This window comes from Lemur catta, chromosome 18, assembly GCF_020740605.2.
Source record: "Lemur catta isolate mLemCat1 chromosome 18, mLemCat1.pri, whole genome shotgun sequence".
NCBI classification, from domain to species: Eukaryota; Metazoa; Chordata; class Mammalia; order Primates; family Lemuridae; genus Lemur; species Lemur catta.
In genome coordinates, this window is record NC_059145.1 from 43,790,466 (window position 1) to 43,809,943 (window position 19,478).

Below are 19,478 nucleotides of genomic sequence, written 5' to 3' on the forward strand. Positions count from 1 at the left end.
AGGCCGAGGCGGGAGGATCACTTGAGGTCAGGAGTCCGAGACCAGCCTCAGCAAAAGCAAGACCCGCATCTCTACTAAAAAATAGAAAGAAATTAGCTGGACAATTAAAAATATATATAGGAAAAATTAGCTGGGCATGGTGGCGCTACTTGGGAGGCTGGAGTTGCATGCGGGTGGCTCTGGCAGTCTGGGATCTTCTCTACCTGAGCTTCTCTGGGGAATCCTTTGAAATCTTAGTTGAGGTGCCCTTGCCCACACAGCTCTTGCACCCCGTGCATTTGCAGAGTTAGCGCCACAATGCTGCCATAGTTTTCCTTTGCCTTCTGGAGGGGCAGTCCAAGCAGCATTTGGGCCCACCTGTGCCACAGCTGGGGCAGCCAAGGAACACTAAATTGGAATGCAGGAGCAGAGCCTTGACATTCTTCTGCTTCCATGGCTCTGGCATTCTGGGCTTGTGATGGGAGAGAAGCCAGGAAGATCTCAGAAATGCCTTTGGGATCACTGTTCCATTGTTTTGATGAATAGCATCTGGCTTCTCTCTAGCCCTCCTTATCAGAGGCCACACTTCCGGTGTTGTCTCCAGAACATGCTTTTTCATTTTTTGCAACCTAGCCACACTGAGAAATTTTCTAATCTCTAAGTTCTGCTTCTCTTTTGATGACAAATTCCATCTTTAATTTGTTTCTCTCTTTTTGCATTTTAGATAAGCAGTCAAGGAGAGATCATGTTGGAGACTGTGCTAGCAATCCAGGCTGGAGATGACGGCGGCCTGGAGAGGCTGGTGGTAATGGAGACGGAGAGAAGTAGGTGATATTAAGATGTTATGGAAATAAAATCTGTGACCTGCGAATGCACCAGATACAAGGAATAACTGACAGGGAGGCATCGGGGATGGCTTTTTGATTTCTGGCTTGAGCAGCTGAGTGAACAGTGGTGCCAATGACTGGAATAGATAAGATGGGAAGGGAAATGATCACGCCTTCAAACACCAGGGGGTCTGCACAGCTGTTCCCTCTGCCTGCTGCTCTTCCCATTCCAGATACAAGTAGCTCTTTCTCATCCTTCAAGTCTTAGCTTTAATGTTTCCTCTTAGACCATCTATATAAAGTAGGTCCCTTCCCCATCATTCTTTTTCTCGGTACCTTGTTCATAGCAATACCTTCATAGCAATTTTTAAAATTTTTGTTTACTTAATTTTTTTGGTCAGTCTCTCTCATTAGGACAAATGTTCCAGGAAGACAAGGACCAGATCTAACTTATTGTTTACCCAGCATGGGGCACAGTGCTTTGCATATAAGTAGTTGCTCACTAACATTTGCTTAATAAACAACTTCCTCAACAACTGTTCACATAAGTCATTTCTATTTCCTGGTTCCATATGGTACACAACAAAATTTTTACTGCTTATTAAATGTTACCCTAAGGGGCCAGGAGCTTTAAAGTGGGATATAAACAGCAGTGAAGCGAACTGCACTATCTGAAAAAAATAGTTCTAAAGGCGAAGTGTCTGGAATGGATATTTCAGCTGTTTTGGTCAGCATTCTTCTCTGAATAGAGCCTCTGGTCCTCTAAACTTTTAAGATGGTTAGTACCACTCTCTAATATCCTGTCTTCATAATTACAATAGTACTAGCAGCTTGCATCCTCTTTTAAAAATATTGTTTTACAGACTCATGATCCATGCAGAGTTAGCTAATTTTTGAATTCCTTACTTTCCTGTGTAGGAGCTACGTGTTCTTAGCATTTATCTTTGATGCTGGACCACTGCATTGTGACTCTGATGCCAAGATAGTGGATTATGTGGGAACTTTTCAACTACTGACTGGACGCGGCTACCTAACAGAGTGTTGACCACAACCAGAGAGTGATCTGTTCTCCCTCTGTTAGTGATGGCTTCAACAACTTAATTTGGCATATAGGCTATCAAGATGGTAACTGGGAGACAGACTCAGAGAAGCTTTAGGTACAATGAGGGGTTGTAGCTATACAAATTTTTATTTAAAAAAAATCTCCAACTGCATTTATATTTTCCCAATCCCAGAGTGCTGTCTCATAACACAACAGCAATTGGGTCTCCCAAGATAGCACAACATGGACTACCCTCTGCTGCTTTCCCTACGTTCCCTTGTCACCTCAAGGGGTCCCACAACTTCTAAGGAAGGGAAGGTCCTAGAGTTGGCAATGTAACTGCAGTGTGACCTAGATCAAATAAGGTTTTCAGTGACGTAGACTTACAGAAAGCAGTAGCAATAAATATTTGTATATGGAGAAAGAATACCTCTAGAAAAATACATAAACAGTAACAGTCATTGCCTGGGGAGACAACTGGGAATCGGGAGGCAAGAATGACAAGGAAATTTACTTTTCACTGAATACCGTTTTGAATTGTTTCAGTTTTTTTTTAATCATGAGCACGTTGTATCTAGTCAACAAATAAATAAGTTTCAAAACTGGAAAAACATAAAAGAAATGCAGTGTTGGTCCTCAGAGAGCCATTTAGCTGGCATTAAGACAAAGAGACATGAGACTAGGAGAAAAATATAAGACAGCACATCATTAAATACTAAACTTGCATGGTACTGACTATAAGTGGAAGAGGAAAAGAGGACTGCTTAGCTGAAGGAGCTGGGTCTTAGATGATGAAGGGAAACTAAAAGCTCAGGAAAACTTAAGCAAATAAAAATGGGGAGAGGCATAAATCCATACAAGGAAATAAAGAACTGTAGACTCTGCAATCAGGCCTAGCTCCAATCTCAATAACTTACTAGCTGAGCAACATCCAATGGGTTTTAGAACCTCTTTCAACCTCAAATTTCTCATTTGTAAAATGGGAAGAGTATCTACCTTAATAGGACTGTTATGAAAATTAAAGAATGTATGTAAAGTGGTTAGCACAGTACCTGACATAGTAGGTGCTCAATTAAATGGTTCCTAGTATAAACATGGTGGAACAGGGGAACTAGTCTTGCTACAGTACATAGTATCTGTTCAGGAGAAGTGGCAAGATAATACTGGCTAGTAGGGTTATAGCAAATTGTGGAAGGTCAGCTCATTTTGTCTGTGGGGTTCCAGTAGCACAAGAATTATAAACAAGTACCACCATTATATACTCTCTAATGTTCAAGGTGAGAGGTCTGGCAGTTATAGGGTTTCTCTCTAACGTGGCGCCTTTGGTGCTTAATCAAGACAGAATTCTGACTGAAGGCCTTCCCACAGTCCTTACATTTGTAGGGTCTTTCCCCAGTATGGATTCTTTGATGTCGAATAAGGTGTGCCTTGCAAATGAAGTTTTTCCCACAGTCAGAACATTCATGAGGCTTCTCCCCAGTGTGGACCCTCTGGTGCTGAGCAAGATCTGACTTCCACATGAAGCCTTTTCCACAGTCCTTACATTCATAAGGCTTCTCCCCAGTGTGGATTCTCTGATGTCGAAGAAGGGCTGGGTTTCGAGTAAAGCTTTTCCCACATTCCTTGCATGTGTATGGTTTCTCCCCAGTGTGGATTCGCTGATGCTGTGTAAGGCTTGTGTTCTGACTAAAGCCCTTCCCACATTCCTTACATTCAAAGGGTTTCTCTCCAGTATGTACTCGCTGGTGACGAATCAGGTTTGACTTCCAAACGAAGGCTTTGGCACATTCTTGACATTCATAGGGTTTCACCCCACTGTGAATTCTCTGATGTGCAATGCAGTGTGATCTAAAACTAAAAGCCTTCCCACATTCCTTACATCCATAGACCTTCTCTCCACTATGAGTTTTCTGGTGTTGATCAAAGTCATCATTTTGATCAAAACACTTGCCACATTCTTCACATATATAGAATACCTGCTCACTTAGCATTTTCTGATGTATACCAAGGTGGTTATTGACATTAGTATTCTCTGAACTCTCTTCTACTGAGATCATCTCATCCTTGACAATCACTTCTATAATATCATTTGGAATATTCTCCATACTTCCCCTATTGGGGTAGCCAGGCCATCTTCCTAAGCTACTTTTCTCCTCTTCACAGGTTTTCCTAAGCCAGACTCCCTGGGAGCCACACCACCGGGGTCCACTTGATAGCACCATGAGGTTCTGTGCTTCCTCAAAAATTTCCTCCTTCAGAATATAGTCTTCTTTCTCACTCTTCAACACACTCTCTGAAAGAAGAAATCAGAGCTTCAAATATCATCATTTACCCATGCCGGAGTAACCAAGGTTACCAAGTGGTATTAATATGTCCATTTCTTTCCAAGTACCACCTCTGTGTCTCAGTGGCCCTGTCTTAGCTGACGATGGCAAAAACAGGGCTAAAACACAAAAAGAAACTACAAGTAAAAAGCAGAAACTAGACAGAATTCCTGAGGGCTGTGATTCCCAGCACCAGACCAAACAGAGGGCAGGCTCTCAGAAAAAAGTTGAACTGAGTCTAAGTTAGAATTTCTTCTAGGTGGCTGAGTCCAGTTTATAACATGAAAAGAACAGGCCAGGACTCAGGGCAGAGGACCTGTTTAGAAATAAGGAATCATTAGTGGTACCCCTGGGAGAACTGAGCTTGTCACACATTGGGGACAGCAGCAAGGAGGACCTTCCTCATACTTTTCAACGCTAAAAAGAAGTGTAATATTCTCATTTAACCTAACCACCAGGTCCACCACAAAAAGTGCTTCCCCAAAGTACCTGAGGCAAAGTTGGGCAAAGGACTCCCTTCTCTTTGTTCCTATTGTGTCTTATTCACACTTGTGTTACAGCACCATCATTTTTCTGTAATTATACATTTATGTATAATGTCCCATTAGACTGTGAGCCTGTACAGGATAGGAGCCATATGTTACTTGAATTTTGATCCTTACCAACTAACACAATGAGTAAAATACAGCATCTACCTCAAAAATATTAGTTGCGCATAGCAGCCAAGTGGACAGGCCATCTGTTCAGTTTAAGACTAAGACTCAAGACCCATCCTGATTTAATTAATTGAGCTTGTCCTAATGAAGCTGAAAGCTTGAGTTTTTCTCTTGATTAATTCGTTGATCTGGGGATTTGGGAGGGTATTTATTTAGAACATCAATGGCAAAATAGATTTTTAACATTTTATAAAGGAAAGATAGGAAAATGTATACTGGGAGGAAAATGCTCATTTCCCTCTCACTTACCTGTACAAATTAGGCTTGGACGCTCTCCTTTCAGTTTCAGGTTCAACGGCTCTTCTGCCTGCTCAAGATGGAAGATCCCAGCAGGCATTAGACATGGAAACACTGTTGGGGTCAAGATACGAAGAAGGCTGCCTCAGTTGGAGGAGTGAGGCCCATTAGGAAAGGAGCAGAGGTGGAAGTGGTAGAGGGAGAATGAAGGTGGGTGAAAAGATTGGTAACACAAATAACCAGAAGTTTGAGGGAATAAGAATACGAAGGACAGAAAATACTGGTACAGGGAAGTTGTGATTCCATCATTTCCCAAAGATACAAAAACATACCACTCATTTTAAAACGTCAAGAAGAATAGAAAAGACTAATGCCTCTTTTGCATCCATAACTGTAACAGAAGGTGAAAGCAAATTCGTAGGGAAAAGAATCAGGATAGGACGGAATTGCAAAGAGCTACTCCTGAGGACTTCCTGTCTAGGCAGCCTATTCTGGGACACAACCTCTTAGTTGTCTTCCTTTCTCTCCGTCTATTTATGGCCTCTCATTCCACAAAGAATCAGTGATGGATCTCTCTATGGCATCCATAAGAAATGGCCTCACAGCCTCACTCAGCCATTTCTAGAAGTTTCTTTTTACCCCATAATAGACACCTCTATCCACAAACGTCCACTCTAATAAACTTTACTTCAGGCTTAACTAAGATCTGTCTCTTTGTAACTCCCATCCGAAACATCCTAAGAAACAGATCAATTCTACACCTTCAAATGCCGTCCTTTGATGTTGCTGAAGCCAGGGCCTGTGGGTCTCCTGAGTATTATCTTCTCTAAGACAAAAGGGGACTCTGAGTAGGGACAGGACTGCACCAGGGAAGTCCGTTGCTGGTCAGGCAGTTAGAACTTTGTTCAAGGAATAACGTAGCTGTTGGTTTTTTGCCAAAAGCAAAGCAAAGATGGGAAATTCCCTTGGGTCGTGAGGAGAAGCAGCACTGAGATCCTGAGAGAACGCAGAGGACACTGTGGTTGTCTCCTACATCCATTCTACCCCTCCCCACTGTGGGAACTTCGTGGAGGGTGAAGGGGGGCTTATCCCAATTCCAGTTCCTAGGGTAGGCGCTGGCAAGTCTAGGCCAAGCAGGTTAATCCCATCCTACTCTCTACATGGCAAATTGATCCAGGGATCAGCAATTCAGATCAAGTCAATCAGTGCACAGTATTTCCCTGGCCACAGTGACTAATTTAAAGCTGGCATATGACTTAAGGTGGTCCAGTAGAGCAATGCTTGGGACTTTGATTCATAATGGTTAAAGCCTAAGGAAGACCTGCCCTGTTCCTTTCCCTAGGTAGGAAGCAGCAGAGTCCTGGTTACAACTAATGATACAAATCACCTTACAACCACAACAGGAGCCAGACTGTGGACAAAACCAACATGCAGGGAGCCAGAGCAGAAACTGAAATTCTGATCAAACCATACCTGCAGCCCACTCTACTTACAGACTACCCAGTTGCATGAAACAATAAATTCCTCTTTATTGTTTAAGCCAGTTCGAACTGGGTTTTAATACTTGCAATCAAGAATATCCTAATATAAAAAGACTACCAGACACAGCAAGGAACTGTGAGAATGGGGAGATGGAGGGCACAGCTCAAGTCTCACCATGTTCACAGAAGACTGTGCAAGGAAGATGGAATGGGGCTAGGGGGGCAACAGGGAGACACAGTTCTCACTAGGAAACTAAGAGGAAGAAAGCCCCTAGTCAGCCCTAAAGTAATCCCTGGGCTTTCCCCATCAGCAATTCCTGAGTAATAGGGACTATGTGGCTGAGGGTTATTGAGATTTCTTGATTTCTAATGATAAATATGGCCATTACATCCCAAGCTGGAAGACTATACGCAGGCTGGGAAAGCAGAAAGGGCACCCCATATCGGAGAATAAACAGGAAAATCAGGGAGCAAAGATAAATGCCGGCTATGACAAGGGCAGCAGAGACAGGGAAGAGGCAAAACAGGTGAAAAAAGATGGCACACAGAGGAGCCAAGGTAAATACAACCAGGACTCAAGAGGCGGGAAAACTATGGGAACACAGAGAAAGAAGGGAATCCCACCAGTGTCCACAGTATGAGGTTAAGAGAACACAGATCTATGACATTCTGAAGATCAAGACAAAGGAACTGGCCAGATGACTGGCACAGGGGTCCTCACTCACCTGAGGAGATGCCCCTCAGGCCCTCTCCATCCAGAGCTCCCTGAGGAGCTGAGCACCAGGGTGCCTCCCCTCGCTCCAGCTGGGAAATCAGGGCCGGTTTGGGAAATGGAAATGCTGCTTGAGGAGAAGGAAATGGGACAGGCAGGTGAGTGGGGTGACACAGAGCAATCCCAGGGCTCCTCCCAGGCCTGTGTCTTCAGGGGCAGGAGGGGAAATGGAGAATCACTAGTGAGAAGGAGAAAAGGAAGTCCAGGGGGAAGGAAGGAGACCCAGGGGAGAGGGGCCAGGAGACTTACAAAAGTCAGGAAGTTGACAGAGTTACTCAGTAATAGTTTGAGTCGGCAAACAGATGATTTCATTCATTGAGGAATTGAGTCCTCAATGCTTTCTTGTCCTCTCCTTCTTAGAGCCCTCAAGTTCAGAATCTGCCTGTGGATGCTTGGTATTAGGCTGGATCTCCCAAACTGAGGGGGGTGGGGAACTGAAGGCTCAGTGGGGCACCATGGATCTGCTCTTCCCCCCTCTACCCACAGCACAGGGGTGAGGGTTTGGGCAGCTGTCACCCTGGGGCAAGGGAGTTTGGTGTGAGGCCCAAACTGATACCAGGACTTCCCACTTCTAGCAACTGCTGAGGTTGGGTCATTAACAATCCAAGAGCCTGAAGCTGCCACTGAGCTGAGCATTATCAAAGACTCCTGAGCCTTTGAGAAAGGAGAAGCCAGGAAACTGTGAAGGGCAGAGCCAGAGCCCAGAGAGAGAGACCCTTACCCAGGGAAGCCACAGCCCCATAATTCTCCAGCATCACGTCCCTGTACAGGGCCCTCTGAGCAGGGCCCAGGCCGGTCCATTCGTTCTCAGAGAAGTAGACAGCCACATCCTCGAAGGTCACTGACTCCTGAAACAACACGTGTTTATATGCCCTAGGACAATCCCAAGACCCAGGCCTGGGGTAAGTGGTAGACAGGGCACCAAGAAGTACCGGTGAGATGCCTGTTGGGGTTCTGGATTCTGAATGTCTAAGGGAACTCTCTCGGCAGATTTTTGCCCCCTACTTACAAACATATAAGGGATCAGCCATCAATTTTCTCATGTCTCTTCATCTTTATTTCAGCAAACATCCTCTCATCTTTTTCATGAGTCTCTGCAAAAGTTTTTGCTGTTCATCCCTATACCCACATCCACCACCTGTGCTCTAGGTCCCAGACTTTCTCTACAATGTGTCCTCTTTCAGAGGTCTATCACCCTTGATAACAGCTATCATTTTTTGAGCCTGTGCCAAGCACTTTATATATATACTGTTTTATGTCTCACAGCCTACAAGAAGGGTGTTAGATCCACTTTACAGATGAGGAAGCCAAGGCTCAGAGAGATTAACTTCCCTTGAAGTCCCAGAACTGAGACAGAACCCACACCTGCTTAACTCTCTGGCTCTGCCTATCATGCCACACTGACTCGTCCTCTTCTGTCCCTCTCAGTCACTGCCACCAGCCAAAGAGGCAGCTGAGGGCCCCTCGGAACAGTCAGGTTACCACTGAGACTACTCGACAGGGCAGACCCTAACCGTGACTCTACTCCCTACACTCCTCCACCCTCAACACTCTCTAAAATATCCCACCCACATTCTTCTCCACATCCCAACTTTTTCTATTTTTCTATATTCAATATCCCCTTTTTCTATATTTCTAGGAGTCTCGGCTCCTGAGTCTTCTTTCCTTTTTCACACACTCTCTTCCTTAACAAACACAAACAGTGCTAACCTACAGCCATCAAGATTTCCTATGATTCCCAGCCGTCGTCTCATTCAGGATTTCAGTCTCCATAGTTCGGAGGAGCCGATTCTGGGCCATTTCACATCAGTTCTTGCCCTACAAAGCCCCCGAGTGATTTCTCCAGCACTCCAGGGCTCAGAGGCTTTGGCTGGCTCACCTTTGTCCACCTAATAAAGTCCAAGTTCCTCTGCACTACAGACAATTCCATTCACTGTTCAGAGACCCGCTTACCTGCCCAGGACCATCAGCTGCCTCGTCCACTATGCTCCCACCATTCAGTTGGGAAACCAAAAGGTGAAACTCTTAAACTCTTTCCTCCCTCAGATCTGTGTCCTTGCACCTGAAGGCTCCTTTGCCTGAATAGCCAGGTCTTCCCGCTGTGCCCGCAAACTCCTGTTCGTCCTAACATAACCCACTCACACAAGACCAGCTCTGGAAAACCGGCCTCTTGGAAATTCTGCGCTGCGGGCGCCCCCCCGTGCCGCCGCGCGTCCGCTTCCGGGGACGGCTCCCGTGCGGGGGTGGCCGAGCCACTCTGCCCCCGCCTGGCCCTCCAGGCCTCCGCGCCGGGTTGCACCTCCACCTCCCGGCAGCAGCACCGGCCCCTCCCCGCCCTTCAGCCGGGCCTGGTGCCCAGGACGGGGCCCGAGCCCGCTTCTGGGCGCCGGCCCCGCACTCACCGGGCGAGCCCGGGCTGGCGCGGGCGGTCCCGGCAGCAGCTGGAGGGCAGGGCCGAGGCGCGCCCCGCTCGCCAGGGCCGCGGCCGCCATGGCCCGGGCCGCCCTCCGGGGAAGCGAGCGCGCGCCGGGCCCGACCGGGGCTCGGGGCCGAGGAGAAGCGCTCTAAACCGGGGCAGGCCCGACTGCGCCCTCGCCCGGCAAGACCCCGGCCGCACGCCCCGCCAGCCCCGCCAGCCCCGCCAGCCCCTCGGCCGGCTCCCCGCGCTGGGCGCTGGCCACACCTTGGCACTCGGGAGGCGGAGGCGGCCACACTCGTGCCTCGGCGGCTGCTCTAGGACGGCGGAGGGCGCCGCGTCTCTGTGGTCCTCCTTTCTCGCCCTAGGAGGGAGGAGAGAGAGGTCTGGTTGTCCCGGAGACACCCACGGCTCCCGGGCGCCGCCGCTCCGGGGGAGATTGGGGAAGCAGGTGGCTGCGGAGGAGGGTTTGGAAATCAGACCACCCGCCTTCTTCTCCACCTCGGTGCACACTAGTGTGTATGGATGCTGCTACAAAGTAGCACATACTTCACTGAACTGCACCTGTTCATGTGTCCGCCTCCCTTCTCTGGTTTCTGCATTCCCAGGGAGCAGATTACGTCCTTGACATTATTGTCTCTGTGGCTCTAAATCCGCCCGATGTCTAGTCCCCAACCTTTTGGGGTCTCTTAAATGGCCAATGTTACATATTTAGATTCCCTAAACACACCCAATCAGACAATGGTGGAGAGTAAAAGCCATTCTGATGAGGTTTCAGACAGAAATGAAGGACATGTTATTGACAAGCTAGAGGAAAAGCCATCCTTGCTATAAAGTCGCAAGGAAATTGACTGAATTGTGATTGTGTCCCAGTGTTTTGTGGAAGGAGGAACTCATGATCAATGAAATAGGATACTTGGCAGAAAAAAATCTCTAAGCAAAATGTTGAGGGTGTGGCATGGCTTCTCTTGACTGCTTATCTAAAATGCAAAAAGAGAGAAACAAATTAAAGATGGAATTTATCATCAAACGAGAAGCAGAACTTAGAGATTAGAAAATTTCTCAGTGTGGCTAGGCTGCAAAAAATGAAAAAGCATGTTCTGGAGACAACACCGGAAGTGTGGCCTCTGATAAGGAGGGCTAGAGAGAAGCCAGATGCTATTCATCAAAACAATGGAACAGTGATCCCAAAGGCATTTCTGAGTTCTTCCTGGCTTCTCTCCCATCACAAGCCCAGAATGCCAGAGCCATGGAAGCAGAAGAATGTCAAGGCTCTGCTCCTGCATTCCAATTTAGTGTTCCTTGGCTGCCCCAGCTGTGGCACAGGTGGGCCCAAATGCTGCTTGGACTGCCCCTCCAGAAGGCAAAGGAAAACTATGGCAGCATTGTGGCGCTAACTCTGCAAATGCACGGGGTGCAAGAGCTGTGTGGGCAAGGGCACCTCAACTAAGATTTCAAAGGATTCCCCAGAGAAGCTCAGGGCTCAGGTAGAGAAGATCCCAGACTGCCAGAGCCACTAGCATGCAACTCCAGCTGGGAGAGCCACAGGCAGGAGACTCCAACCCATGAGAGCTGCCTCATGGGCTGCATCCAGCAAAGCTGTCAGGGTGAGGCTGACTGGAGCTTTGGGGATCCAACCCCAACCGCAACCCCAGTGTGTCTAGAATGGGGAACATGGAGTCAAAGAAGATTATTCTCCAGCCTTAAGATTTAATGTTGTTTTTCCTGTTGGGTTTTGGGCTTACCTAACACCTGTTATCCATTTCTTCTTTCCTATTTCTCCCTTTTGGAATGGAAGCATTTATCCTATACTTGTCCCACGTCTGTACTTTAGAAACACATAACTTCTTTGATTTCACAGGCTTATAGCTGGAAGGGAATTTGCCTCAGGATGAATCTCATCTTTGAGTCTCACTTATATCTGACTTAGATAAGACTCTGTCTGGACTTTGGACTTTTGAGTTGGTACTGGAACATGTTAAGACTTATGGGGCTATTGGAATGGCATGAATGTATTTTGTATCTGAAATGGACATGAGCTGCCAGAGGCAGAGTGCTGTGGTCTGAATGTATCCCTCCAAAATTCATATTGAAGCTTAATCATCATTATGATGCTCTTAAGAGATGGGACCTTTCTGAAAGGGATTAAGTAATGAGGGATCCACCCTCATGAATGAGATTGGTGCCCTTTCAAAAACGGTTGAATGGACTTCTCCAGCCCCTTCTACCACATGAGGATACAGCACCAAGGCCCTCAACAGACACTGAATCTGCTTGTGCCTTGATCTTTTATTCTCAAGTCTCCAGAACTGTAAGCAGTAAATTTTTATTCTTTATAAGTTATCCAATCTACAATACCTTGTCACAGCAGCAGGAAAAAACTAAGACAAAGGGGACTCTTGCAATTCAATATGAATTTGAGAATCAGCTTTTCATGTGTCTGAAATAGGCTATTAGAATTTTGACAGGGATTGCATTGAATCTATAAATCACTTTGGATAGTACTGACATCTTAGCAATGTTAAGTCTCCCTATTCATAAACTCAGGATGTCTTTCCATTTATTTAAGTCTTCTTTAATTTCTTTCATCGATATTTTGTAGTTTCAGCATACAAGTCTTTCACCAAATGGGTTAGATTTATTCATAAGTATTAAATTCCTTTCACTGCTATTGCAAATGAAATTGCTTTCTTAATTTCCTTTTTGGATTGTTCATAGCTGATGTATAGAAACAAACTGGTTTCTTTGGTTTTAATCTTGTATGCTGCAATTTTGATGAATTAGTTTACTAGCTCTAGTAGTTCTCTTCTGGATTCTTTGAGATTTTCTGTATATAAGAGCATGTTATCTGACAGTAGCTTTACCTGTTCCTTTCTAATTTGGAGACTTTATTTCTTTTATTTCTGTTATTGGTTTCTGACTTCATCCTGTCGTAGTTGGAGAAGAAATGTGTAATATCTATCTTTTTATAGGTATTGACTTGTTTTGTAGGCTAACATTTGATCTCTCTGGGAGAATGTCCCATATGCTTATGAGAAGAATGTGTATTCTGCTGTTGTTGAGTGGAGTGTTCTATTTATATCTCTTAAGTGAATTGAAGGTCAGTTTCCCAGATAGCATGCCCACTGGAGTTCTAGGATTCAGGCCTATCTGAGTTGTTCCCATATTGATACACCAGACGAGCTGGGCTCTTTTCTTTCAGCAGCTCTTTAGGTGCCTTTCTCATATTGTTCCATTTGCCTGCAGTACCTTACCTTTCCACTTACAGCTAGCCCTATATATCCTTACAAGCCCAACTGAAATGCTTCATTTTTCACCAATTTCCTTCTGACCCTGGTTCCCTTTCCCCACAAAAGATAGGACACTACTCTTCGATTCCACTGGCATTTGGCTTGTATTGCTTTTTCTAACGTGCATTTAAAAACAAGTGCTTATCTTATTTTCTCAATAGAATGTGAGCTCCTTGAAGAATGATCTTTAAATCCATCTTTGTCTCCCCCATAGTGTCGAAGATAGTACTTTCTGTGTGCCAAGCCTGCAATAAATGACTTATTCATACGGACTATGAAACTGTGCATGACAACTTGTTTCCCTGGCCCCAGTTTCTCCCATTTTAGGCTTCTCTAACCACTTCGGAGTGAATCTTGCACAAACTGGCTATACTCAATGTTTTGCTCTTCTACTTAATCAACGTGTGCCCAAGAGAGTTTCTCTCATCTTTGGGCCCCAATGTTTTTATCTGTAAGAAAAGACTGAATGCTTGCAAGAGTAGAGAATTATTCTTCCATTCAATAAACATTTGCAGAGCACTTATGAAGTGCCAGATCTTGAGAACACAGCAGTGAAGAAGATGCAGTCCTGGTTTTTAAAGCTGATTATGCACATCTCTTCCCAACTCCTCCTTCAGTGACCTTATGTTGTTCTTGAAATTGGCCAGGGAGTAATTTATTTACAATATGGAAATTGGTAAACCCAACGAATCTGGGTTTTATTTTCTCAGAGTGCCAATTTACCAGCACAACACTGAGGGAGATGGACTTTACACAGAATAAACAAAGACAAGAGATCATTTCACTTAAACACAAATGTTTTCAAAAAACTAAAATAAGGTAATGTTACATAGAAACGTAAGGGAGAGGCTACTTTACACAGAGTAGTCAGGGAGGGATTTTATGATAAGTTGAAATTTGAGTTGAGGCCTGAAAATTTAAAGAAACCAAGATAGGCACGCAGTGGTGCATGCCTGTGGTACCAGCTACTTGGGAGGCTGAGCCAGGAGGATCACTTGAGGCCGGGAGTTTGGGCTAGCCTGGGCAACATAGTAAGACACTGTCTCAAAAAAAAAAAAAAAATGAAATAAACCAGTCATGCAAAGAGAGAGGGAAGGTATATTTTAGGCAAAAAGAACAAGTGCAAAGGACTTGAGGGCCCTGGGACAGGCATTATGACACAATGGATGGGTTAGATCTCCAGTTCTTTAATAAACCGACTGATTAGACTCTTGGCTGTGCCGCTTGCCAGTGGTGCAACTCTGGACAAGTTATAATCTCTTAAACTCTCAATTTTATCTTTTGTAACATGAGGATATTACTGTTTCATAGGGTTGTGTGCATAGATCATTAACATAGCAGGCCTGAGACTAAAAAAGGCCTGCTTGCAAGACAGGCCCTTAGCTGGTGTCTAGGAACTTTGCTTTCAGTGTGCCCAGTCAACACTTAACCAACAAGAGTAGTTCCTTATGCCTAGATTATTTGTACAAATAATATGACTTATGCTGAAAATCTGTTTTCCTTCTGAAAGTCTGGAATTTTTGTATGTGTGAAACCACGTATGTTAAAATAATGTAAAACTATAAGGTAAAAATGGTAATAAAAGTCTGATTTCTATAAAAGTATAGATATAGCCAGAAATTAACCAGTCATTGTTCCCTAAGTGTCTGACTACTGTAACTACTTACTGCTTAACGGCATGTATCCTCCCTGACAGGTGCAAGATTTGTGACTTCCCCAATTGCTTCTATAGAGAGCATTGCTATTGCAATATAGTTTAGCAGTTAAAAAAAAATCACCTGAAATAGAACTAGAACCAAAGGAGCCCCATGTCTTCAAGGAGGAGACAGTGGTGGAGACTCTGCCAAATACAGAAGAGTCATCTTCGTAGGAGCAGCCTATGGAGGTAGAGCCCTGGCACACGGAGAGGCAGCCATCACCAATGGAGTGGCAGCCGGCCAATAGCGAAGACCAGTTTCCAGCTGAGATGGTGGAGGGGCCACTGACAGCAGCCAGACCTGTGGACAGATGTGAGAACAGATCCAACAAGTCTTGAGACTCCCCACTAGGAAATCTCCCAATTTAGAAGATTTCTGCCTCCCTACCCCATGAGTTCATCCCCAGCCAATCAGTAGGCCCAATTCCCTAGCCCTTTGTTCACCAAAGCACCTTTAAAAACCTTAGCCCCCAAATTCTCAAGGAGATGGATTTGAAAAATTACTCCCATCTCCTCACCTCATGCCTTTATGAAATAAAACTCTTTCTCCACTGCAACACCTGCTGTCTCAGTGTATTACCCTTGACTGGGCAGTGGACAAGGGACTTGTATAAGAGTCTGCCAAGTCGTATATGAGTCTCATAGCTGTATGAGTCCTATGAGTCCTTCTAGGGAATCTCTGAATGTGGGGGTAGTCTAAGGGACCCCCGACATAGGTTAATCTGAGGATTAAATGGCATAATACATATATTTAGTGTAATACTTAGCTCATGGTAAGTTCTCAGAATAAGAATGATGATGCTCTTGGCAATGAAGATGATGAGCATGGAGCCATACACAGGATTGGAGCTCGGTATCAATGGTTCCACCCTCCCTCCACCCTCTCCCACTATATGCCCTCATATCTCTTAGCCTCTTAGTGAATGCACAATCCAATCTTTTTATAATAGCATTTCACTGCTGGCAAGTACCTCAAATTCAGCCTCCCGTTTAGACATATGAGAACGAGACCCAGAGAAGTCAAAACAAAATGTTCTGGGTCATATCATGAGTTGGTGGCAGAGTTGAGACAAGAACCCAGGTTTGCCCTCTTCGTCCTACACTAGCTTTGCTGTGACCTGATCTATGTGATGCAGACTAGGAGTAAGCTTCGTTAACCTTGAGCCAGGTTGTCAAGAATCCAGGCTGCCGTGGAAAGGTTTCCTTCTCCTCCTGGAAAAAAGAAGGAACCTGAAAGCCAGAAAGAAAAAGGAACTGTAAATAAGCCCAGTCCTAAATTAAATGACTGTTATCTGATCTAAAGGCAGGGTGAAATAACTTCTCCCCCGCATCTCCATTTCAAAGGCACTGCTTAATCCTGGGGGTGAGGCAGTGGGCCGGAGGTCACCCACACTAGGTGAGCAGTCAGTATCACCCAGAGTTGCACAAAAGGGCAAACTAGACACAAGGAGAGCCAGTGCGTACAGACCAGAGAACCCACAGCAGAGAGCCCCAAAGCAGGAGCAGCAGGTAAATAGAATCCTCAGAATCCTAGGCCTTATATGGAATGAGAAGACATGAGACTGGATGAAACCACAGACCCACTTGGGCCCACTCTAGAAGAGAACACAACCCACGCCCCTGCCCACCATGCAATGTGCAAACGGGGTGAGCAAGAAAGGGTCGTGGCAAAAATGCTGCTGGACAACCCAAATGATGCTCCTGCGGGGCTGATGAGATGCAGACTCCCCGATGTGGGCCAAAGTGCTGGAAACAGCGGGGGTGCGGGACAGGCGAGGGTCAGTCCTCTCTGGAGTTCTCCCCCCGCCCGGGCCCACTCCCCTACAGGTGGCTCCGCAGCCTGACAGCCACACAGCGCCTGGGCGCGAGGCTCCGGGGACCGACCGGAAGAGGTCACCTCCGTGCCGACAATCTGCCCATCGACGCTGCGGGGCCAGAAGTGTGTCACCCCTTTTCCGGCCCTCGGGCCGGTTCTGCTCTAGCCTGCCCGGAGCCCGGCCCTGCGTGTCGTTGGTCCCCCCTGGCCTCCAGGGCCAGCATCGTAACCGGCCCTCCGCCTCGGGTCCCGGGCCGAAGGGAGAAGGCCGAGGCCTGCCGCGCGCTCCCCGGTTTTGCTCCGGGTCGCTGGTCCCTGGCCCCTCGGAAGTGCGGGAGGGCAGTCGCCTGGGCCACCTTCCCAGGGGCAAGCCAGCCTCCGCCCGAGGAAGAGCAGATATTCCCCGCCTGGCCGGCTGGTGGCGCCGGGGGTCTGCACTAAGGGCCGCTGCGCTGGCTGGCTGAGAGGGGTTCGGTGCCACGGGACGTGTCAACGCCCAAAGCTGCCCTGAGCCCGCGGGTCTGCTCCAGCCAGAGTCTCTCTTCTCCCTCCCCTGAGCGCCCCAGGCAGGTTGGCCCAGGGGGCCTGTGCTCCCTTAGCTTGGGAGCACCTGCGACAGCCATTGGTCAGCACCCCCTTCTTCCAAGCTGCCACCACCACCATACACACAACACACATCGACTGGGTCTTGTCGTGCTGACCTGTGTGGCCTTCCAGACTCTGCACCTCCCTTCCAGCTCTGCTCTTCTTTGCAGCAGTTACCACAGTCACGGCCATACCTTGAGGATATCGCGGGGTGCGGGGGCGGGGGCGGACAGGGGGTTCAGACCTCTGCAATAAAGCCAGTAACACAATTTGTTTGTTTGTTTGTTTCCTAGTGCATATAAAAGTTATGTTCACACTATACTGTAGTCTATTAGGTGTGCAATAACATGATGTCCAAAAAAATATATACCTTAATTTCTAAAAAGCTTAATTACTTAAAAATGCTAAGAATCATCTGAGCCTTCAGCAAGTTGTATTCTTTACTGGTGGAGGGTCTTGCCTCCATGTTCATGGTTGCTGACTGATCAAGGTGGTGATTTCTGAGGGATGGCAATTTCTTAAAATAAGAGAACAATGAAGTTTGCTGCATAGATTGACTCTTCCTTTCGTAAAATGTCTCAGCAGCATGCAATTACCCACAGTAGAACTTCTTTCAAAACTGCAGTCCATTTTCTCAAACCTTGCTGCTCTTTCATCAACTAAGTTTACATAAATCCTTTGTTGTCATTTCAACAATGTTTACAGTATCTTCACCAGGAGTAGCTGCCGTCTCAAGAAACCGCTTTCTTTGCTCATTCATAAGAAGTAACTCCTCATCCCTTCAAGTTTTATCATGAGATTGCAGCAAGTCAATGACATGTTCAGGCTCCATTTCTAGATCCTTTGCTATTTCTACCCTACCTGCAGTTTCTTCCTCCACTGAAGTGTTAAACTCCTCAAAATCATCCATGACAGTTGGAATCAACTTCTTCCAAATTCCCATTAATGTTGGTATGTTAACCTCTTCCCATGAATCACGATTGTTCTTAATGGTATCTAGAATGGTGAATCCTTCCCAGAGGTTTTCAATTTGCTTTGCTCAGATCCATCAGAGGAATCACTGTCTATGGAAGCTATAGCCTTATGAAATGTATTTCTGATAATAAGTATTGAAAGTCAAAATTACTTTGCTAAGAGCTGGGAATGTAACTGTGAGTGAGATAGACATGGTCCCTGCCCTCTTGTAGTTTATGGTCTAATGGAAGGAGAAAGATATTAAATTACTGCCCAAGGTATATAATTACACAGTCATACCTCATTTTCTTGTGTTTTGCTTTATTGCACTTTGCAGAAATCATATTTCTTACAAATTGAAGTTTCCTGGCAACCGTGCATTGAGCAAATATTTAGGCACCATTTTTCCAACAGTATGTGCTCACTTCATATCTCTGTGTTACATTTTGGTAATTCTCACAGTATTATAAACTTTTTCATTATTATTGTTATATCTGTTATGGTGACCTGTGATCAGTGATCTTTGATGTTACTATTGTATTTGTTTTGGGGACACCACAAACCAGGCCCATATAAGTCAGCAAATTTAATCGATAACTGTTATGTATGTTCTTTTTTTATTTTTATTTTTTTTTATTTCAGCATTTATGAGGGTACAAAAGTTTAGGTTACGTACATTACCCTTGCCCCCCCTCCCCGAGTCAGAGCTTCAAGCATATCCATGCCCTAGATGGTGGTACGAATCGCACTCATTATGTATGTATACACCCATCCCCTCCCCCCACATCTGCCCAACACCCTATTAATGTTATTCCTAAATGTGCTCTTAGGTGATGATCAGTGAAACCAATTTGATGGTGAGTACATGTGGTGCTTATTTTTCCATTCTTGGGATACTTCACTTAGTAGAATGGGTTCCAGCTCTGTCCAGGAAAATACAAAAGGTGCTAGATCACCATTGTTTCTTATAGCTGAGTAGTACTCCATGGTATACATATGCCACATTTTCTTAATCCACTCATGTATTGATGGGCACTTGGGTTGTTTCCACATCTTTGCAATTGTGAATTGTGCTGCTATAAATAGTCGGGTAGAGATGTCTTTTTTATAGAATGTCTTTTGTTCTTTAGGGTAGATGCCCAGTAATGGGATTGCTGGATCAAATGATAGGTCTACTTGTATCTCTTTAAGGTATCTCCATATTGCTTTCCACAAAGGTTGCACTAGTTTGCAGTCCCACCAGCAATGTATGAGTGTTCCTGTCTCTCCGCGTCCACGCCAACATTTATTGTTATAGGACTTTTTGATAAAAGCCATTCTCACTGGAGTTAAGTGATATCTCA

The 19,478-nt window shown here is 45.7% G+C and overlaps 1 protein-coding gene across 6 annotated transcripts; it reads right to left on the reverse strand.

The window, feature by feature from the left end:
- Nucleotides 1–687: 687 nt before the first annotated feature.
- On the reverse strand, nucleotides 688–10,285 carry ZNF662 (zinc finger protein 662). 6 transcript variants are annotated; one of them, XM_045529842.1, is made up of 6 exons: nucleotides 10,062–10,285; nucleotides 8,388–8,472; nucleotides 8,100–8,226; nucleotides 7,332–7,448; nucleotides 5,138–5,239; nucleotides 688–4,141 (listed from the first exon to the last, which is right to left on the reverse strand). In XM_045529842.1, the coding sequence occupies exons 2-6, from the start codon at nucleotides 8,391–8,393 to the stop codon at nucleotides 3,114–3,116; spliced, it is 1,380 nt and encodes a 459-aa protein (XP_045385798.1). In that variant the 5' UTR covers nucleotides 8,394–8,472; nucleotides 10,062–10,285; the 3' UTR covers nucleotides 688–3,113. The 6 variants fall into 6 exon arrangements, with proteins under 6 accessions (XP_045385798.1, XP_045385799.1, XP_045385796.1 ...); XM_045529843.1 differs by lacking the exon at nucleotides 8,388–8,472 and having other exon boundaries at nucleotides 10,062–10,281; XM_045529840.1 differs by lacking the exons at nucleotides 8,388–8,472; nucleotides 10,062–10,285 and adding an exon at nucleotides 9,781–9,955 and having other exon boundaries at nucleotides 7,332–7,445.
- Between the last annotated feature and the right edge of the window lie 9,193 nt (nucleotides 10,286–19,478).

Bases quoted from the DNA above. Each gene is read 5' to 3' on its own strand.
- ZNF662 (XM_045529839.1), bottom strand. From the start codon at position 9,870: ATGGCGGCCGCGGCCCTGGCGAGCGGGGCGCGCCTCGGCCCTGCCCTC. The intron at 8,227-9,780 runs GTGAGTGCGGGG...GTGTTGTTTCAG, and splicing joins CGCCAGCCCGGGCTCGCCCG to GAGTCAGTGACCTTCGAGGA. The intron at 7,449-8,099 runs GTAAGGGTCTCT...CTTCTCCTCAAG, and splicing joins TGGGGCTGTGGCTTCCCTGG to CAGCATTTCCATTTCCCAAA.